At 40.2% G+C, this 17,649-nt stretch overlaps 3 protein-coding genes across 5 annotated transcripts in view; 2 read left to right on the forward strand and 1 right to left on the reverse strand.

Moving 5' to 3' along the window:
• The window catches only part of LOC117428933 (protein strawberry notch homolog 2), a 50,224-nt gene extending 48,321 nt beyond the window's left edge, over positions 1-1,903 (forward strand). For all 3 annotated transcript variants that reach the window (XM_059014836.1, XM_059014835.1, XM_059014837.1), the window contains one exon: positions 203-1,903. In XM_059014836.1, the coding sequence (XP_058870819.1) occupies positions 203-999 (797 nt within the window). In that variant the 3' untranslated portion in view covers positions 1,000-1,903. The remainder of the gene's footprint in view (positions 1-202) is intronic.
• A 4,140-nt stretch (positions 1,904-6,043) lies between these two features.
• On the reverse strand, positions 6,044-12,398 carry LOC117966230 (phospholipid hydroperoxide glutathione peroxidase-like). The gene is made up of 7 exons (XM_034911950.2): positions 12,245-12,398; positions 9,150-9,244; positions 8,756-8,900; positions 8,048-8,199; positions 7,817-7,841; positions 7,055-7,114; positions 6,044-6,387 (listed from the first exon to the last, which is right to left on the reverse strand). The coding sequence occupies exons 1-7, from the start codon at positions 12,326-12,328 to the stop codon at positions 6,355-6,357; spliced, it is 594 nt and encodes a 197-aa protein (XP_034767841.1). The 5' UTR covers positions 12,329-12,398; the 3' UTR covers positions 6,044-6,354.
• A 321-nt stretch (positions 12,399-12,719) lies between these two features.
• LOC117401404 (DNA-directed RNA polymerases I, II, and III subunit RPABC1) lies at positions 12,720-17,146 on the forward strand. Its single transcript, XM_059014844.1, has 7 exons — positions 12,720-13,093; positions 13,842-14,016; positions 14,571-14,686; positions 15,052-15,132; positions 15,776-15,834; positions 16,268-16,346; positions 16,815-17,146. Exons 1-7 carry the CDS (start codon positions 13,037-13,039, stop codon positions 16,878-16,880), a joined length of 633 nt encoding a protein of 210 aa, XP_058870827.1. The 5' UTR covers positions 12,720-13,036; the 3' UTR covers positions 16,881-17,146.
• The last annotated feature ends 503 nt before the right edge of the window (positions 17,147-17,649 follow it).

Raw genomic sequence — 17,649 nt, forward strand, 5'->3', positions numbered from 1 at the left:
TGTCAGTTTTTCATTATGTTGTTCAATACGTTAGTAACATTATTCAGCAGGTTTCATTCGACTTTATGAAGCAAAATTGGTTCATTCCGTAGGGTGATGCAAAACCTTTGGCCACAGCTGTATGTTTATTTGCGCTATAATTTCCTGTGTGGTGATGCTAGGCGGTCAGGCTCGTAACGCAGTGTCTCCCTGGCTCTCGCAGGTATCAAGATCCCGGAGAGCTGCATCGCCCGTGTGCGGGAAGAGCTGACTCAGATGAACGAGGCGTTGAGGAGGAAAATCGAGGAGCGCCAGGAGAAGGCCCGTCGGGAGGAGAGGGAGCTGCTGGAGAAGGACTTCCTGGAGAAACTCTACGCTGCTAACGCCAGCGTCTCCGACTCCCGCGCCACCTCCACCCAGCCCCTCGACCTCTCCCTAACCCAGCCCATGGTCCTCCACAACCACTACAGCCACAGCCTGGACGTCCTGGACCTCACCATCAGCCCCATCCCTCTTCAGGACAGCAGTGCGGGGCTGGGGCTCGAACCCACCATGGGCAGCGGCTCCTCCAGCTCCGGAAGCACCGCCCCGCAGGGAGAGTTCAGCCTGGAGTCTCTCATCACGCAGCCCCAGCAGCAGCAGTTGCAGTCAAGCCAAGTCGGCCTCCCGTCTTTGATCACGCAAAACTTTCCAGGCTTCTCTCTTGATTCCACCTTGGGCCTCCCTCAGTCTTACCAACTACCCAGCCAGCTGGCTATCACTGACAGTGCTGCTGCCCCTGCCGCTGCCCCTGCTGCTGCCCCTGGTTCTGCTTCTTCCTCTGCTTCATTGTCATTATCATCATCTTCACAGCAGCTGCAGCCAGGCTTCTTACAGACTCCCCAACTGTCCAACGGGCAAAGCGAATTGGACGCCATCAACTTCCGCGAGGTTTTAGATAATATGTTTCGGACCACCCAGGAAAACCAGCGTCAGTCTGTCATTCAGTACGGGTTGATGCCTTTCTGGGATGACGATTAATGCACAGCCCCCCACCCCCCCCTCCCTCCCTGGTCTGCAACGGTACCACGCTTCAGATTCACAGCTCAGGCAGGGTTTCCATGCCTGCCGCTTTGGTTTTTGTAACCTTTTTAATGTTTTTTTTTTAAAAAGGCTCTCGGATATTGCTGTTTTAACTGCACCACCAAAATGGAAAAAAAAAAAAAAAAAAAGATGAAAGGGTCTCCTGTTATTTTTCAATGGGAGGATTTTGTCTTTGGAAGAAAAAAAAAAGAGATTTTGATTTTATTTATATACTATAAATATATATATAAAGATATATATGAAACAAGTCAAACCATTTTGTTTCCATATAGCAGCTGTTTATTCTCTGTTTGTTTGTTTGTTTATTTGTTTCTTTTTCAATGAGAACTCATCCTAATGCTTCAGTAGCAGGACACCTTGGTCTCCCCCAACAGTTTCAGTTGGATTTTGCATTTATTTATATTATTTATTTTAACCACGGAAAAACCTGCGAAGCTTCATGAATTGATGCTCCTCCATTTTTTTTTCTTTTTTTAGTTTTGTGATACCCAACTACTAATACCCAGCAGGGAATCTGTGTGTCTAGACTTACCTGACCTGGCTGCTGCCTAACTGCCACACTTGATGCGGTCATCCCTCCAGCCATCCCAGCGTTTATAGAACAGACGAGGTTTCCTGCGTATTCCATTCAGTATTTCCCACTTTACACTTTGTGAAATCCGAATAGAACTGGAGTTCACATTGGAATATGGAAAACGCAGTCATGTCATCTAAACTGTGAAGACGTCCCATCATCGGACAAGCAGGACTGTACAGAGCAGAGTATACATCGCTGCAGCGACACTCAGAGCTGGTCTATCCACAGATGGAAAGAGCAAAAAAAAAAAAAAAAAAACTAAAAGAAATAAAGTTTTATATTTTCAAATTTTAAAAAGTGGTGTTTTAGGGCAAAGGAATTTTCTGGTTTGGTTTTAAAGTAATTTGAATTAGGCCAATAGAAATTTTTTAAAAAGTAATTTGGTGTGTATCAAGTTTTTAATTTCTTTCTTTTATTGAGCGTGCTACTTTTGTACCTTGTTTCTGTAGTTGGTATCGCCCAGCCCAGCACACCCCCCACCCCTAGTTTACATCGCTGCATCGCCCCTAGCTGTCTGCGTCTGCTATTGCAGCACATGTTAAAGGATAAATAGCCATATGCACAGTTCTTTGTATAGGATGCTTACCTGACAAATAGTTTCTTTGCAAAAGTAATTTGCTTACATCTCTCTCATGTGTAGACTAAAATAGGGTGAAACTTCATACAACAGATATGTATGAAAAAAAATTAAAAAAAAAAGTTAACATTCCTAATACAAACTTCAGCTGCAGTGATGAAATTTTAAGTTGTGGAAAAATTTTCATTTGAAGCTGAAGCCAAGGTAGGGGGGAGTCTAAAGACCAGTATTACAATCTTACATTAAACACAAGCATGCATGCAGATGTTTTGGGACAGCAGCTTTGAAATTGTACATATTGAATATGATTATTTTTTATTTTTTTTCCCCGTAAGGGGATGGGTGGAGATGTTTGTTTTAATTTAATGTCCTCAAACCTCAATGATCTCCATTTTATCTGCAACTTGTTGTAATCTGGTGTGTTTGTTAAACCGAATGCATATCCTCCTTCTTACGAGATAGCAAGCCGATTTCAAGCCATGTGAATGCTGTAACTTTCCCAGGGGTTGGATAAATGTGAACGTGACCTGCTTTAAAACAGTGCCTTTGGAACATGCAAAGAAATGCAGTCTGTATTGTATATGTATATTGTGTTTTGCTGTTCAGTGAAAGCAGTTGTATTTTATTTATTAAAATGATTAATAACAGGCTCCCAATGAACCACCCTTCTGGACAGTACATACTATAAACTTGACTATAGCCATTGCGGCGAGATATTTTAGGGATCTATGACGCTGTGGCTTATAGCTGTCATTCTGAGTAAGAAGTCAGACACCCAAGTAACAGGCTTCCATTAACCCTTCCAAAACCTCCGAACTGCTTCAAATGATTCAGCAATGACTCACACAAATCCTTGGCGATGTAGTTGATCTCTTTGCTTAACTGACAGGTTGTGACTCTGGTCTCAACTAAGCACCACTAAAGAGAGCAATGCACTGTAGCCTCGCCTCCTGAATGTATGATTCTGCTGGAGCCAGAATGATGCTGGTTAATTTAACAAAAATAAAAATAATAATAATAATAATAATAATAATAATAATAATAATAATAAATGACTGAGGGGAGTTTGTGCTCCTCTGTTTAAATCCAGGGGACTGCAAGCAACCGATTAAAAGGGATAGTTTGAACCCTGAGTTTGCACTGCCCCCTGGTGTAATTAAACAGTACAACAAGATTGAATGCATTGAATCGGCACAGCATGTTTTGCAGAGGTCTTGAAGTTTGTTAATGGAAGCTCTGCTTTTAGGGTTAATAGCTCTTTCCTCTTGTTAAACCTAAACAAATATACATACACCTTGTTTAGCAATAAAATGAACACATACAGAGATGCAAATGAACCACATTTTATCCAACTTTAAAAAAATTAATAAATAAACCTCCTCCCTCCCTTTTTTTATAAACTTTGAAACAAGCAATTTTAAACAGAATCGACCTGCTGCATTAACAAAATAACTTTATATAGTAACAAAAAAAAAAGCTATGGGTCTCTTTTTACACAGAAAATGAAGACTTGTCCTGTATTTACGTAAAATGGGTTAGAAGCAATGTATTATATTATAGATTGTTGTTGTTATTATTATTGTTATTATTATTATTTATATTTAAGGGACTTCTTAGTGGAAATTGTTTTCTATTCTGTAGTTAAAATGTTATGTCAGGGACTTTTCTAGAAAAAGAAATACATTTTAAAAATAATTGTAACCTGCCACCAAATATATTGCACTGTTCTGTACTGGTGTACAGAAACGCTGTATTAATTTCTCTTTCCTGTTCTTGTATTTTGATTATTAAAATTATTATAAATACTTTGTGTCCATATAGGGCTGTACAGTATGGAGCTATACCAAAGTATTCAGCACCTGAAGTTACCTGGTATATTAAAAACTATCCTTTATCTCAGGAATAAAATTTCTTACAAAAAAAGAAAAAAAAAAATCTAAAAACAGCGTGGAGGTCATCCGTGAAGAGGGCTGAATGAATGTTCAGCATTGTGAATGAAAGAAAAATACATGAATACTGTGTCTTTCTCAATGTCAAGACTTGATTTTTTAAAAAAGTATACAAATCCTGGGGTTCTATTTGTTCTTTTTTTTACAATGTTCAGCAGTACTGAAATAAAACAGAAATAAAATGAGACAAACCTTTCAACGAGAATTGGGTCACTGACACAAAAGAAGCTATTGGGCAACTATTTGTCTAAATGTCGTTGCTGCGTGTTTTTCTGTTTCTTTCTTCAGTACTGCTGTATGATTGCGTGTTTAACGTTATTGATGTTATTCAATGTTTGGTAAAATATCATAAATGTTTATGCATTCTTAGTGTTGGCAGGGGGGGGGGGGTCACTTTTATAAAGAAGAGTATGTTTAAGTATTAATTTAGTTTTACGATGAATTGCAAGTGGTTACATTTAAAGAGCGCATTTGCAATTGCTGAAGGGTAGAAGACCTCTTGCAGTTAAAATGCTGCATAATTGAGAAGGGAAAGAAAATCAATTCAGCCTTCCAACCCCTAAACGATTTAACGCCATGCAGCTCATTTTAATGAATTCATTTATTAGCTACAATTTGAATTACATTACAGTTCCAGAAGCAATATCCTGTCTGGTTAGTTTACAATGCAATGAATTGTCATCGCTGGAATGCAACAGGTTGGGGTAGGACAAGTGAACTACAAGCTTGTGAACCCTTGTTGTACAGATGACTAGTCCCTTAATTTATATTTCTGTGAACACAGAGAAAATCGTGCTTTTTTTTTTTTCTTTCAGTTGCATTCGTGTTCCATTTGTTGCTTAATAAACAAGTCCTCCACATCTATATATTTATATTTTCAAATCTGAAATACTGCAGTAGCACCGTATCAAGTTTTTCAAGAAAAATAAAAAAAATCTCCTCCAGTAAGCTCCCTACCACTTTTATTACATATCCTCATTATTCTAAGTTTAGATTTTAATATTTATCTTACCAAGAATGGCATAAACTTACAATTTGAAAACAAAAAAGTGCATCTTTTGTTTCTAAGTTTGTGTGTTATATATATATATATATACACACACACACACACACACACACACACACACATACATACATAACCTGACAGTTCCCCGACACGGGTGGATAAAATCACGTGAAAATAAACTATTAACAAAAAAAAAAAAAAAAGTATGCTACTGATTGTATGTATTTTTTCTTTCTGTAAAACTGTGTTTAGCACTTTTTTTCCTGGGTTTCCTTTTGTTTTCTATATATATTTATAATTTAGATCAAACTGTATATATTGTAAAAATTGTGCCTTTTGACTAATTCTTAAAAGTTTTCTACTTACACCTGAAGGAATATATTGTAAAGCAATCTCATCTTCAACAAAAATAAATAAAAGATTGCAGAGGATTCTGGCACACTTTCTTTACTTTCTTTAAAATGCTGTTTCACTTATGCGTGTAAATAGACATTGCACTATTTCAAAATTCAAGCATCAGGGTTTTGAAGGTGAATTATGTTGAAATTACGGATCGCTCAAGCGTTTGAAGATAACGAAGTCAGATCTTGCTCAAGAGTAAGTGATTACAGACCTGTTTTGTAATACGGTTAGCATTTTATGCAATAATCACATCTGATATTAACCCTGTAATCACAGTTTCATTCTAACCACCAAAGGAGCAGCATACCAATTCTGATAATGATTTTACACCAATCACCCTCCAACATGACTTGTTTTGCTTGTCAAAAGAAAACTGAACAGTACAACTAATCAAGAAGGTCGCTAGATGAACCTCGGCAAATCCCATAGGACTGGCCATACCACAACCAAGAAGAACACGCAGACTTAAATACAATGGTGAATGAGTTTTATTGTGCATTACAAATGAACATGTCTTTGAACGGGCTATATATATTTATTACATAATGAAATTAGTGCAAGATGCTGAAGTAAGATGTTGCGAGCACATCCTCTCGCGCAGTGCTGCTTGGCATCTGTATTTCCTCCCAGAAGGTTGCACGCCTTGTTTCATCAGACCTGCCCTCCCCGTTAGAGACGGGTTTACAGGCAGGTCGTCACTCGCCTGGGGTTCCAAACACAGAATCCTAGCCGGGCACAGGAGAGGAGGACACAGCAGGATTTGGTTATTCAAACAGGACTCCTACAGGTACTTGGGAAGATCCTTTTCAACCACCTGTTTAAAAAATAAAAATAAAAAAAAAATCTATACAAAAATACTCATCCTAGAGGTTTTATTAAGTGATGAATGTCAACTTTAACAATTGACTATTGTGTGTACATGCTCCGAAACCCACACGCCATTACTCCAACGTTAGGACAAATACAATTTGGCCATGGCTTGCCCGTTTGCCCTTAAAATGTAGCCTTTGTGTGTATGCCGGTAATGTAGATACCAGGATTCTTAATGTCACGTAAGCTTGTGCTGCAATCTACTTAGGTATACAAATCAACTGGATTTCCTAACACTTAATGCTCCACATGAAGTGTGTGCTTCTGTTGAAACGAGAGAACAAGCTGGCATTGTCACTAGAGGGGTACAAACTGGCACCCTTACTAAAAAGCATGGCACATCCTTTATCGTGCATGTCAAATCCACAGCTGGGCTGAACAGAACTGCGTGTACTAAAGATAAAACAGCCCTCTGTGTCTACATGCCCCGATTTAGCATCAACAAACATTTCAGAACAATGAGGCTTGAAGCAGGGCAGAGCTGACGAGTTTTTATTGTTTTGGATGGCTTTCAAAATGAATCAGTGGATCGCCACAGAAAAAAAAGCATCTGAAGTATTGCGCAAATCTCTAAATCAGTATGCACACCCGAGGAACGCCGTTTCACTTACGCTTGGATCATCCATTGGGGAATACCGCTTCACAACCTGTCCCTCTCTGTCAATGAGAAACTGAAAAAAAAAATAAAAGAAATCATTGAATTGGCAGGCATTTCCATCACACCGAGGTTCTCACACAGACACCATTGCACAGCAGGAGTTTGACTCAGAACCTCAGAGCTCACACGCCATGTGTACGGTTATGCCTGCCTAGTGAAAGACTTCTCGCTCCTTTTCATTAGTAGACTAGGTCATGCACCAGATTTTTTTTCTTTGCATTGGGTGCTTGAAAAGTTAAAATTGGGGGCTCGGACTCCTATAGCACATGATAGGCTTTTTACACGTATCGCTGCAATTTAATCATTCGGATTACGTGTCCCCACCCCCCCCAGGCAATTCTTTTAAGCCACTCCTTTACAGATGCAATGTCATTGCAAAACTGTGTCTTTTGAAGCGTGCACTCTGTTCCAATTACTGTACAACCCTGACCTTTTAAACAGTGCAGATTCAGACTGTGCAAGAAAATGGGGAACTTCATTTAAAAAAATAAAATATAATAATAAAGGCAGCAGCTGCAGCCCTGCCGGTTCACTACACTTCTCAATGCCTTGCAGATTTAAATAACCCAGACGTTACGGTACTTCGGTCTTACTGTAGAAGTCAAACTGGGGACTAGGAAACCGAACTTAAAAAAATCACACCCTGCCACTAACTCGCTGTCCGTGCAATTTATAAAAGGTTACTACTATTGAAAAGCAAATAACCACAGCTTACCTTGGTGAAATTCCACTTAATGTTGCTGTTGAGAGAAGAGAGAAACTAAAATCATGAACCCGTTTATAAAATACATCTATTTCTACTGAACCCTTTAAAATGACCAGGTATTTTAGCCTTTTCATTTTTTGGTGACCGTGCTTGTCCTTGGTCTCAAGCGGTTCTCCAGGTTGGGAGACAGCACAGAGCACGCTCTACACCTCTAAAGGGTTATTCTGCAGGTGTACTCACTTTCCCAGCGTCCCTTTCCCCTTGGGCTGAGACTTCATCCAGTTCCACAGGGGGTGAGCGTTATCACCGTTGACGTCGATTTTGCTGAACAGGTCAAACTCTGCGTCGTAGGACTTGGCAAACTCCTTGATCTGCCCCTCCGTCCCGGGCTCCTAACACAAAAACAAACTTTGAGTGCGTGTGTGTGCGTGCGTGCCTGCGTGTGTGTGTTAGTTCCTTTTTTGGGGGTTAGTTGCTTTCCACAGCTCCCAGCATGCAACAGCCTGTAGCAGTGCACAGATTATACTTACTTATACTTCCAGAATAAAAGTGATTTGTAAATCTCCCTCTAAGCGTTTCTGCACTGTACTTACAGAATGGAACGACACCATCACAGCTGTTGCATATTAGTGTACTGTAGATAACCAGCCCCTTTAAACTATTGAGCAATGAGACCCAAGACCTCAAGTTTCAGGAAACACATGTAAACATGTACATATAACTGTATAAAACAATGTACAATAGAACGCAGAATTTCTTTTTAGGTTAGCACACTCTTATCTTAGCAATGAAACACCCTTTCTTTATCTTTTTTCCCCTCCCACCCCTTGGATCTGGAAGCTTGAGCAGGACTGAAGCACCACCCACGTCCTTTTACAATCTGAACGGCCAGATAACTGTGAAGCCTAACCCGCGCTGCGGTTACCAAACCCCCTTCAATAACCGTACCTGTTTCCCAAACTGGTTGCTGGGGAAGCCCAGGATACGTAAACCTCTCTCAGCGTACGCGGCGTGCATCTGCGCAAACTGAGTGTAGTTTACAGGGGTCTTTCCTCACTTGGAGGCGACGTTTGTGATGATGCAAACGTAGCCCCTGTGGAGTGAAGGAGGGTAAACACAAAGACACCGAGGTCAGAACATCAGACAGCATTAGAGTGCTGTTTGCAAATACTCTACTAAAAATACAGACGCTAAAACTGCAGAACTGCAAATAACACATTTATAAAAACGGGAAATCTGTGAGAAGAGTACTGCTGGATTAACCATCTGGACTCTGTAAAACCAAAGAGCTGGACACGAACCGACCCTTTCTGCACGCAGGACGTAAATAAAGATGACTGACCTGTACTTCTCCAAGGAAACCTCGTTGCCGTCGATGTCCTTGGCTGTGAACTCGTAAATGGATTTGGCATTCTGCCAGTCTTCTACCTGCGCACACTGGAAGAAAAACCAAACAAACAAAAGCACGGATCAGTCAGGCTGGGCAGTGCCGACAACTCTCCTCTCGTTTCCATCTGTCACCCACAAGACGGGTCTCTGCATGCTTCATCACTACAGCAATTCTACATGCATCAGGACTGCAAAGAGACAAGGCGTCTCGATCACCCCACGGCCGGAAATGTATTTACTATGGAATTGTTTTCACTTTTAAAAAAAGGAACTCAAATTTGTATTACGAGTACCATCTTTAAACAAGCTTTTTAAATTTATCGCTGTCAGTGTTTTCATTTTGAGATGCGAAGCAGGCAACAGCAGCGAACGTCGATGAAATTCAAGCTCAATTCCTGGTTAGTTTTGGCATTGCCGATACATCCAACAAAGTCTTTTCTGTTTTACGAGGTCCAAAATGAAAACAACTTTAAATGAATCATTAAATTTCTCTCCGAAACCTGATAATCCTTGCTTACTAAATCGGATATCCCGGTTGATAAGGGATCATGATAATGAGCCACTGTAGTGTATGCCAAAGGGGACATCAGCTCTGATAAGACCAACAAGCCACTCTTGTGCACAAATGGACAAAGTACACAGCGCACCCAAGTTATAAAGATGAGCGCCAAGACTTCAGGGTAAAAACAGAAGTGGTGCCTTCACAGAAATAAAGGAAGAAACTCTTCCAAGGTTGTAAAGTCTATTATAATGCATGTTTCCAAGTGTGCCGTGGCTACCGCTAATCAAGTCGAGAGCGTATTTCTCAAACACTCTTTGCTTTGCCAGTCGAGTCCATCGTACGAGTGTGAGAGAAAGTACACTGTCAGATCGATCAGAGGTAGCCACCAAACGCCTGTGCATTTATTAAAAGGTCATTAAATCTAAATAATAAATCTGCTGAAAACCCGATATTAATGCACTTAGTCTGCTGTGGGTTAAACGTTCAGAATGCTTCGTCATTGGCATTCTGAGTGACAGATCTACACTCTCAGTGAAATAAGTGACTTATTAGAATTCTGAATTGTATTTCAGGGGCTGTGGGGACTCAGCGTCACACAGCGCTGGGCAGAGTAAACCCACTCTCTGTGACATCAGTCTGAAAACTGGAAGCATCAGGACACGCATTTACACTACTGCTTTGTTTAAATGGAAAAAAAAGTATTCGAAAAATGTACTCCAGCCAATGTTGAGCCCTTTAAGAAAGAGAGAGTGGAGCTCATTCTTGAAACCTGACATTTCACCACCTATAGGTACTGATTTGGCACTGAACAGTACTGACCACAGGTGGAGGGGGAGTTCCAATTGAAATGGTGCTCATTTCAGAGGAAAGGAAAGGACTGTTGCACGGTTTAGCGTACAGTTTGTAGAAGTGAAAAAGAACAGCTATGCAGAAGTGTGGCTTCCACATTTAAAATTATTTTTAATTTTTTTAGGCAATGTTTTTTAGTCATGTTTTAATGTTCTGATGTATTAGTGACCTGCATGCATGACACTCTGGGCTAGATTTTCAAATCGTTTTCTACAGTCTTTCTGACAACCTTTAATCCTCTTAGTCCCTCTGACTAATGCATGGTGCAATAATGACTGAACGTCTTACACAGGTCTGGATCACATGTCTCTTGCAATCTGTTTAAAAATGCTATCAAAACCTGAACGCTTAAAAACAAAAAAAATCGTACACAGCACAAGTTACACAACACACACAGCAGTCTCTTTAGATAACTGCAATCTGCCTTGATCACTAACCACACACAAGTTATCAAACCGTGCATGCCTGGACATTCCTTCCAGCATCAATGCCCGCATCTGTGATTGCGCTTGATCACATAAAATGCGACACAGTGGAGGAAGGACAACGAAACCCTGTTTCAATGCATTCCCGAGAAATAAGGAGCATCAGGAGCATGGAAAAAGACATATCTGTTTACAAACAGCAATGACCCATTATACATATCTAAACATTTAGATTAGATTGTTTACCTTAAGCACAGAATGACATTTCGAAAGTTCAGACCATGACCACAGTTCAGCTTTTCATTTTCTGATATTTTTTTGGAAATGGAGACTTTTTTTTGGGGGGGGGGGGGGGGGGGGGGGGGGCGATCATTGCACTGGAGATGGGGAGATGGACTCGACAGCTTTCGAATTGAAATTCTCAAACTATACACAATAGCAATAAAAACACGCACACAAGGGCTGTTATGTTCATCCTATCACTGGTGTAATTGTACTTCGTTGTTTGCATGCCACTTGTGCCAGCGTGTAAGCAATGGCACTGAAGTGTTCGGACTTACATCACGGCCAAGCAGCAGCTGCCCTGTCAAATACGATTACGCGTGTTTAACAAAGACTGCACTGTGTACTGTAGGGCAAATTCACCACAAGCATGAGCGGCGTCAAGTGGTTTTATTCAAAACAAACATTAAAGGCAACTTCGTTTGCCTGCAGTAGTTTAGGCTTTTTGTCTGTATACAGACAGCATCCCGCCAGCCTACCACAATGCGAGTAAACACTGTTATGGGTGCACATCCTAATTACTCGACTAGTTGTATAATTTGTTTTATCCTACCTTAACTGCATCGTTTCAGTTTTTTGGCAAGGCATATATTTATGATTACTTGTTTATATATTTCATTTTTACAAATCCAATACAATTGGACAATGACATCTTTAAGATAAATAAATAAGCGTATTATTATTATTATTATTATTATTATTATTATTATTATTATTATTATTATTATTAATACAAATGCACTAGACTGGGTTTCATTTAATCTCCCGTTCGACGGCCTGTTTTTGTGCAAGTCACAGAAATACGAAAAGCTACACAGGCAGTATAGCTAGCTAGCTAAAACTAACCTTTCACCGTCTTGCGAGTCTCTCTGCACGTTACGCCTCTATTTAAAAAAAAAAAAGACTGACCTCTATTATAAAACTTTATTTTTAACGTACACTCACGTCAAACAACACATATAAATAATAAACCAGGTATATTTTTCTTACCATGGTTCGAGTAGGTATCCTTGCAGCCACTAACGCACAGAGCAGCGCTCGCTGGACTGCCCGCATTACCTCGAGCGGCGGCATCACAAGCTCTCAGCAGCGCGCAGCCCCGCCCCGCGTCTCATGACGAAACCGCATTCCACGCGTCAGCCATACTGGCTCAAAGTTCCATAGATCTCCGAGCACGTCACCGCCCGTCCGAGAGTCAGAATGACGTCAGTTACACAGAGCCCCGCCCACCTGCCTACCCACCAGCAACAACAAGCTGTCAGTCAAAAACGTTATCTGCCATTCAGGACTCTACATACATATATATATATATATATATATATATATATATATATATATATATATATATATATATATATATATATATATATATATACATACATACATATACATACATATATATATATATAATACATATACATACATATATAGAGGCTCCCTTGAGAAAGATATGTACAACATATCGAAACGTTGGGCAGCTGGCTCTTTGGTCTATGTAACTTGTTTATCATTGTATCGTTTATTTCTAAAAACACTTTTTAAAAATATGTGATTCATATATAGTAAACGTCTGATTTTTAAAGGAAAACGAAGATTAAAAAAAAAAATAACTATAAATTATTGAAACTAAAAACAGGCATCCTTGATGGTCACCCGGAGGTCCTGCTCCCGCAGCGAGTTAACACGTGATTTCCATGCAGCGGAAGTGAGCGGCGGCGTGTTAGAGTTCAATCGAGAAGTTTCTTTTTATTTATTAGACTACTACTATCAAATTATCGAAACATGGATGACGAAGAGGAGACCTACAGGCTGTGGAAAATCAGGAAAACCATCATGCAGGTTAGAATCGTGCAGGATTCAGCTTTAATCAAAGCGTATTGGTGTGGTCACAAAAAAAACAAAACATTAAACGGTGTATACACTTAACCGAATCGAGAGAGAGAGAGAGAGAGAGAGAGAGAGAGAGAGAGAGAGAGAGAGAGAGAGAGAGAGAGAGAGAGAGAGAGAGAGAGAGAGAGAGAGAGAGAGAGAGAAAATACTATATGTGCTTTTGGTGCCATGGTAACGTCACTCGCTTATTTCTATTTAAATCTATTAGTGTCATTTACTATAGTTAATGATATAAGGATCTGTTATTCCTTCCTATACCTTCAGACATCCTGGTATTGAGTCTGTTTATCCATGTGTTTAACTTTATTCTTGTGTATTATCTAATTGTATTTCTTCTAAAACTATAAAGTGTATATATTATAATATAATATATATACTGCAACTGTGCTTTTTTACCTTTTTTTATATAGATAGATATAGATATGTCTATCTATATATAGAGGTAGATAGAATGATATAGATTGATAGATATATACAGATAAACGCTAAATTAAAAGGTTAAAAACGCAGTTACAGTTCTATTGATAAGTGCCCATATATGTTTGCAGCAGTACCAGTAAAAAGTTACCACAAGTACCGCAGGAGCTTTTATTTAAGTTATTATTTAGTTGTTTTTGTAAGGTGACATTTCATAACACGTGTGTAAGCCCTGTGGTGTTTTCTGTCTGATCGGCTTCTCTGTTGTTGAACCCGACAGCTGTGTCACGACCGGGGCTACCTGGTGACGCAGGACGAGTTGGACCAGACTCTGGAGGAGTTTAAGAACCAGTTCGGGGACAAGCCCAGCGAGGGGCGGCCCCGGAGAACCGACCTCACCGTGCTGGTGGCTCACAACGACGACCCTACAGACCAGATGTTTGTCTTCTTTCCAGGTGGGTGCATCGTGAAACACAGGGGTAACTGATCGCAATCCTGCAGGGCTAGTCCACTCCTGGTGTTTGTGCCAACACTGTTCTAAATTGTTTAATTGAATCAGTGAAACCTCCTTCAAGACACTGAAGTAGTGAATTATAGTGGATCTGTTAATCCTGGAGTGGAATGAATCTCCAGGACTGGCCTTTGCAGGTGTAAGGGAAGTAAGGAAACTGTGAGTCATGTGGCTTGAGGCAGACATTTAGTGCTGTTGTGTTTATTTTTTTTTATGTAAAGCACCTTGGCAAATAGCATACAGTTAAATCACAAGCTATTTAACAAACTGCCTTAATACAAGAATGGCTTGAGGTTCACAGCCACTATGATCTGCCACTATCGACCCACAAAATTCACAATAATGCGAAAGAACAGGAATCAAACTTCTGAAAAGATATTAGTGGAATTCCCAAATGAAAGGATTAAGCAGTAATAATATTAATAATAATAATGCAAATTTTTAAAAAGCTTGCTGTATAGAACGTGGTTTGATATTAGTCTGTGTGTTTGTCTGCAGAGGAGCCCAAGGTTGGGATCAAGACTATCAAGATGTACTGTCAGAGGATGCAGGAAGAGAACATCACCCGAGCCTGCATCGTGGTGCAGATGGGAATGACTCCATCCGCCAAACAGGTGCCTGTCTGCCTGCTTTCCCTCCAGCTCATCACACAGGCTTAAATTAAAAACTGCTGCAACATGCCTCACTGACTCATTAAAGCTATTCTAGCAGTGTCAGTCCCTGATGACTTTGTACAGCAGTGTGTGTGTCGCACCACTCTAAATAAAACCGAAAACATCTGCTTAAAACCGCAGCCTTGTTTGGGGGCAACTGCTGTATAGCTGGAAGCTAGTTTAGCATATTCTGTTTTTATTTACAGCAAAAAATCCTAGCAGGTGTGTGTGGGATTCTGTATATATAATATATATTTTACATTTTCATCAGTTTTGAAGTGTGTTACCCTGTTTTATTGGCATTCCTGCTCTGTTCTTTCCCCTAGTCGCTGGTTGACATGGCACCCAAATACATCCTGGAGCAGTTTCTACAGCAGGAGCTGCTTATTAACATCACAGAACACGAGGTGAGAGTCCAACACGCGATCACAAGTGCGCACGGGGTTAGAAACATCCACTAGTCCTGCACCCAGCCTCAGAACTCCCCTTGTTTAGGTACATTTATTGAAATCAACAGGAGCCAGGAGTTTGAACAGTCAGACCCCTGTTAAATCTGCTCTCAGCTGATGGCCCTTGAATCCGTGTCTGCAGGTTTATTTTTAGGATTTTGTTCATGCAGTTATAAGGGAAGGAGCAATCGGTTCCACAGGGGCTACTCAAACTCCTGGATACTGAATCATTTAAATAATATACTTCATTGATGGCAGTTTGAAAACCCCAGGACTGGGTGCAGGGCTCGCTGAGTTTCTAACCTTGAGTATGCATAGATAAATACATCCATTTAGTTACTCAGATTTTTATGAAGTCCTTGGACCACATAACAGTAACTGAATTTGTTTGGCATTCATTTATTTATTTATGAAAGGTATTGAGTGTTACACTGTACACTTTAAATCAGATCCCGTATCTCTACAGGTAGAAGTATATATCGCCCGTAGAACAACATGGGCTTAACTGTTGAGTGAAACAGTATTGTAATCCCACTGCAGGGATCCCCTACGTGTTTATTGTTGTGAACCGTGCTTAACATGCCTGCTTGTGTGTTTGCAGCTGGTTCCAGAGCACATAGTGATGACAAAGGAAGAGGTGACAGAGTTGCTTGGCCGATAGTATCCTTTTAAACTTTTAAGAGGGGCCATCAGCTTTGCAGATGCGCGTCCCGTTTCATTTACATACTACAAGCTCTTCATTTATAACAAATTATATTTATACGGTGCCTGTGGAGAGTGTGTGAGCTCCGGTTTCATGACTATTTGCATACTGTACTTGGTGTTTGTTCAGTAGCTGTTTCTAGGTAAAGCATTTTGATAAGGCTCTTACTACAGTAAAGCAATCCAGAACAGTACACTGTAACTGTTTGAAAAGGCTTGATTATTATTAAGACTTCTATTTGAAACGTGTCATTGAATTAAGCTTGTTTCTATGTTAAGCACTGATGAGTGTTTTGTACCTATGGCTGATGTTGTTCTTGTTAACCTGCGGGTGCTGCTGAGCTGTACCTAGTTCCTCTTGTCCCCTTGTTTTCCCTAACCCTGCACCCAGTAAACTGAAGGAGAGCCAGCTCCCTCGCATCCAGGCCGGGGATCCAGTGGCGCGGTACTTTGGGCTAAAGCGAGGACAGGTGAGACTGCTTTGTCGCGTGAAATCGCACGGCTTGCAACTCAAACTAGCCTCGCACCCGGTCCTGGCTTTCACAACTATATTTTCAGTTTATTATTGAAATGACCGGGTGCCAGGAGTTTGAATAATCTGGTCCCTGGTAAATGTGCTCTGAAGTGACTGCACCGATTCACAGCATGAATTAAATCACATCTGAGCCATGCTGCTCGAAGGGTGGAACCGTTTATTAAACACCAAACTCCTGCCCTCCTGATCTTTAATAGTACAGTATTTTTAATTGAAGGTAGTTCTGAAAACCAGGACTGGGTGCAAGGGCTAGTTTCCATAGAGGACAAAAACAATGTTGATGATTTAAAACTAAGATTTATTAGATTGATTTATTAAGATGTATCAGTTATCATGCAGCCTTTGTACTCTAAACCTGCCCTCTCAAATCAGCCATGCGTCATGCTTGTTTTTTTTTTTGCAGGTGGTGAAGATCATTCGACCCAGTGAGACAGCTGGGAGGTACATTACCTACAGACTAGTGCAGTAGGGAACAGCACGGCAAACACCACACCCGGTGTACTAGAAGTATCTATTACCTGTATGAATATACTGCGATGTCCCCAGAGTGTAACAGTGATACTGTTGTTTTGCTGTTTGGGTACTACAGCTGCTTATGCAGAGGAGCTTACATCATCCCTTAGCTTTTGAAGACAGCACCAGATTGATCACTATAATGGCTCCTCAGTTAGTTCTATAACTGACGTGTAGCATTGTATTCTCTCCTTTGTGTATTCATTTTTTTTTTTTTTTTTTTTTAAATAAAATTGGACTATGAAATACGATTTTTGCTGAAATCCACGTTTTTGTTATTCTTCTATATGGCCTTCACTGAAATGTTACTCAGCTGCGTTCTTTTCAATACCCCGTTTTAAATCTGACCAGTTTGCACAAGAACCGAGCTGTGACAGGGTTTACTGCACTTCAGTTTCAGTGTGAGATCAGCATATGGAGCTGTTCATGTTTAAAAACTAGAAATAAACAAGGTATTTCGTACAAGTTTAGTAAAATTACCTGTTTCTTTTTCTCTTCAAAAAAAATCAAATAGTAAAAGTTTCACTCGTTCCACTAATGCAGGACTTCCCTGCTCTTACCTTAGATGAGAGATACACAGCAGGAATGCGGATATCATTCTGTGGTATATGAACCGGACCTCTCAACATTTAGTCAAAATGTTTGGTCATAGACAGCTCTTAATTTTTTGGTATTACTATATATCCTTTTCTGTCACAATTCTTTTTATTTACATTTTAAAAGTT

Source organism: Acipenser ruthenus, chromosome 49 (genome assembly GCF_902713425.1).
Source record: "Acipenser ruthenus chromosome 49, fAciRut3.2 maternal haplotype, whole genome shotgun sequence".
NCBI lineage: Eukaryota > Metazoa > Chordata > Actinopteri > Acipenseriformes > Acipenseridae > Acipenser > Acipenser ruthenus.

Bases quoted from the DNA above. Each gene is read 5' to 3' on its own strand.
- LOC117401404 (XM_059014844.1), top strand. From the start codon at position 13,037: ATGGATGACGAAGAGGAGACCTACAGGCTGTGGAAAATCAGGAAAACC. The intron at 13,094-13,841 runs GTTAGAATCGTG...TGAACCCGACAG, and splicing joins TCAGGAAAACCATCATGCAG to CTGTGTCACGACCGGGGCTA. The intron at 14,687-15,051 runs GTGCCTGTCTGC...TCTTTCCCCTAG, and splicing joins TGACTCCATCCGCCAAACAG to TCGCTGGTTGACATGGCACC.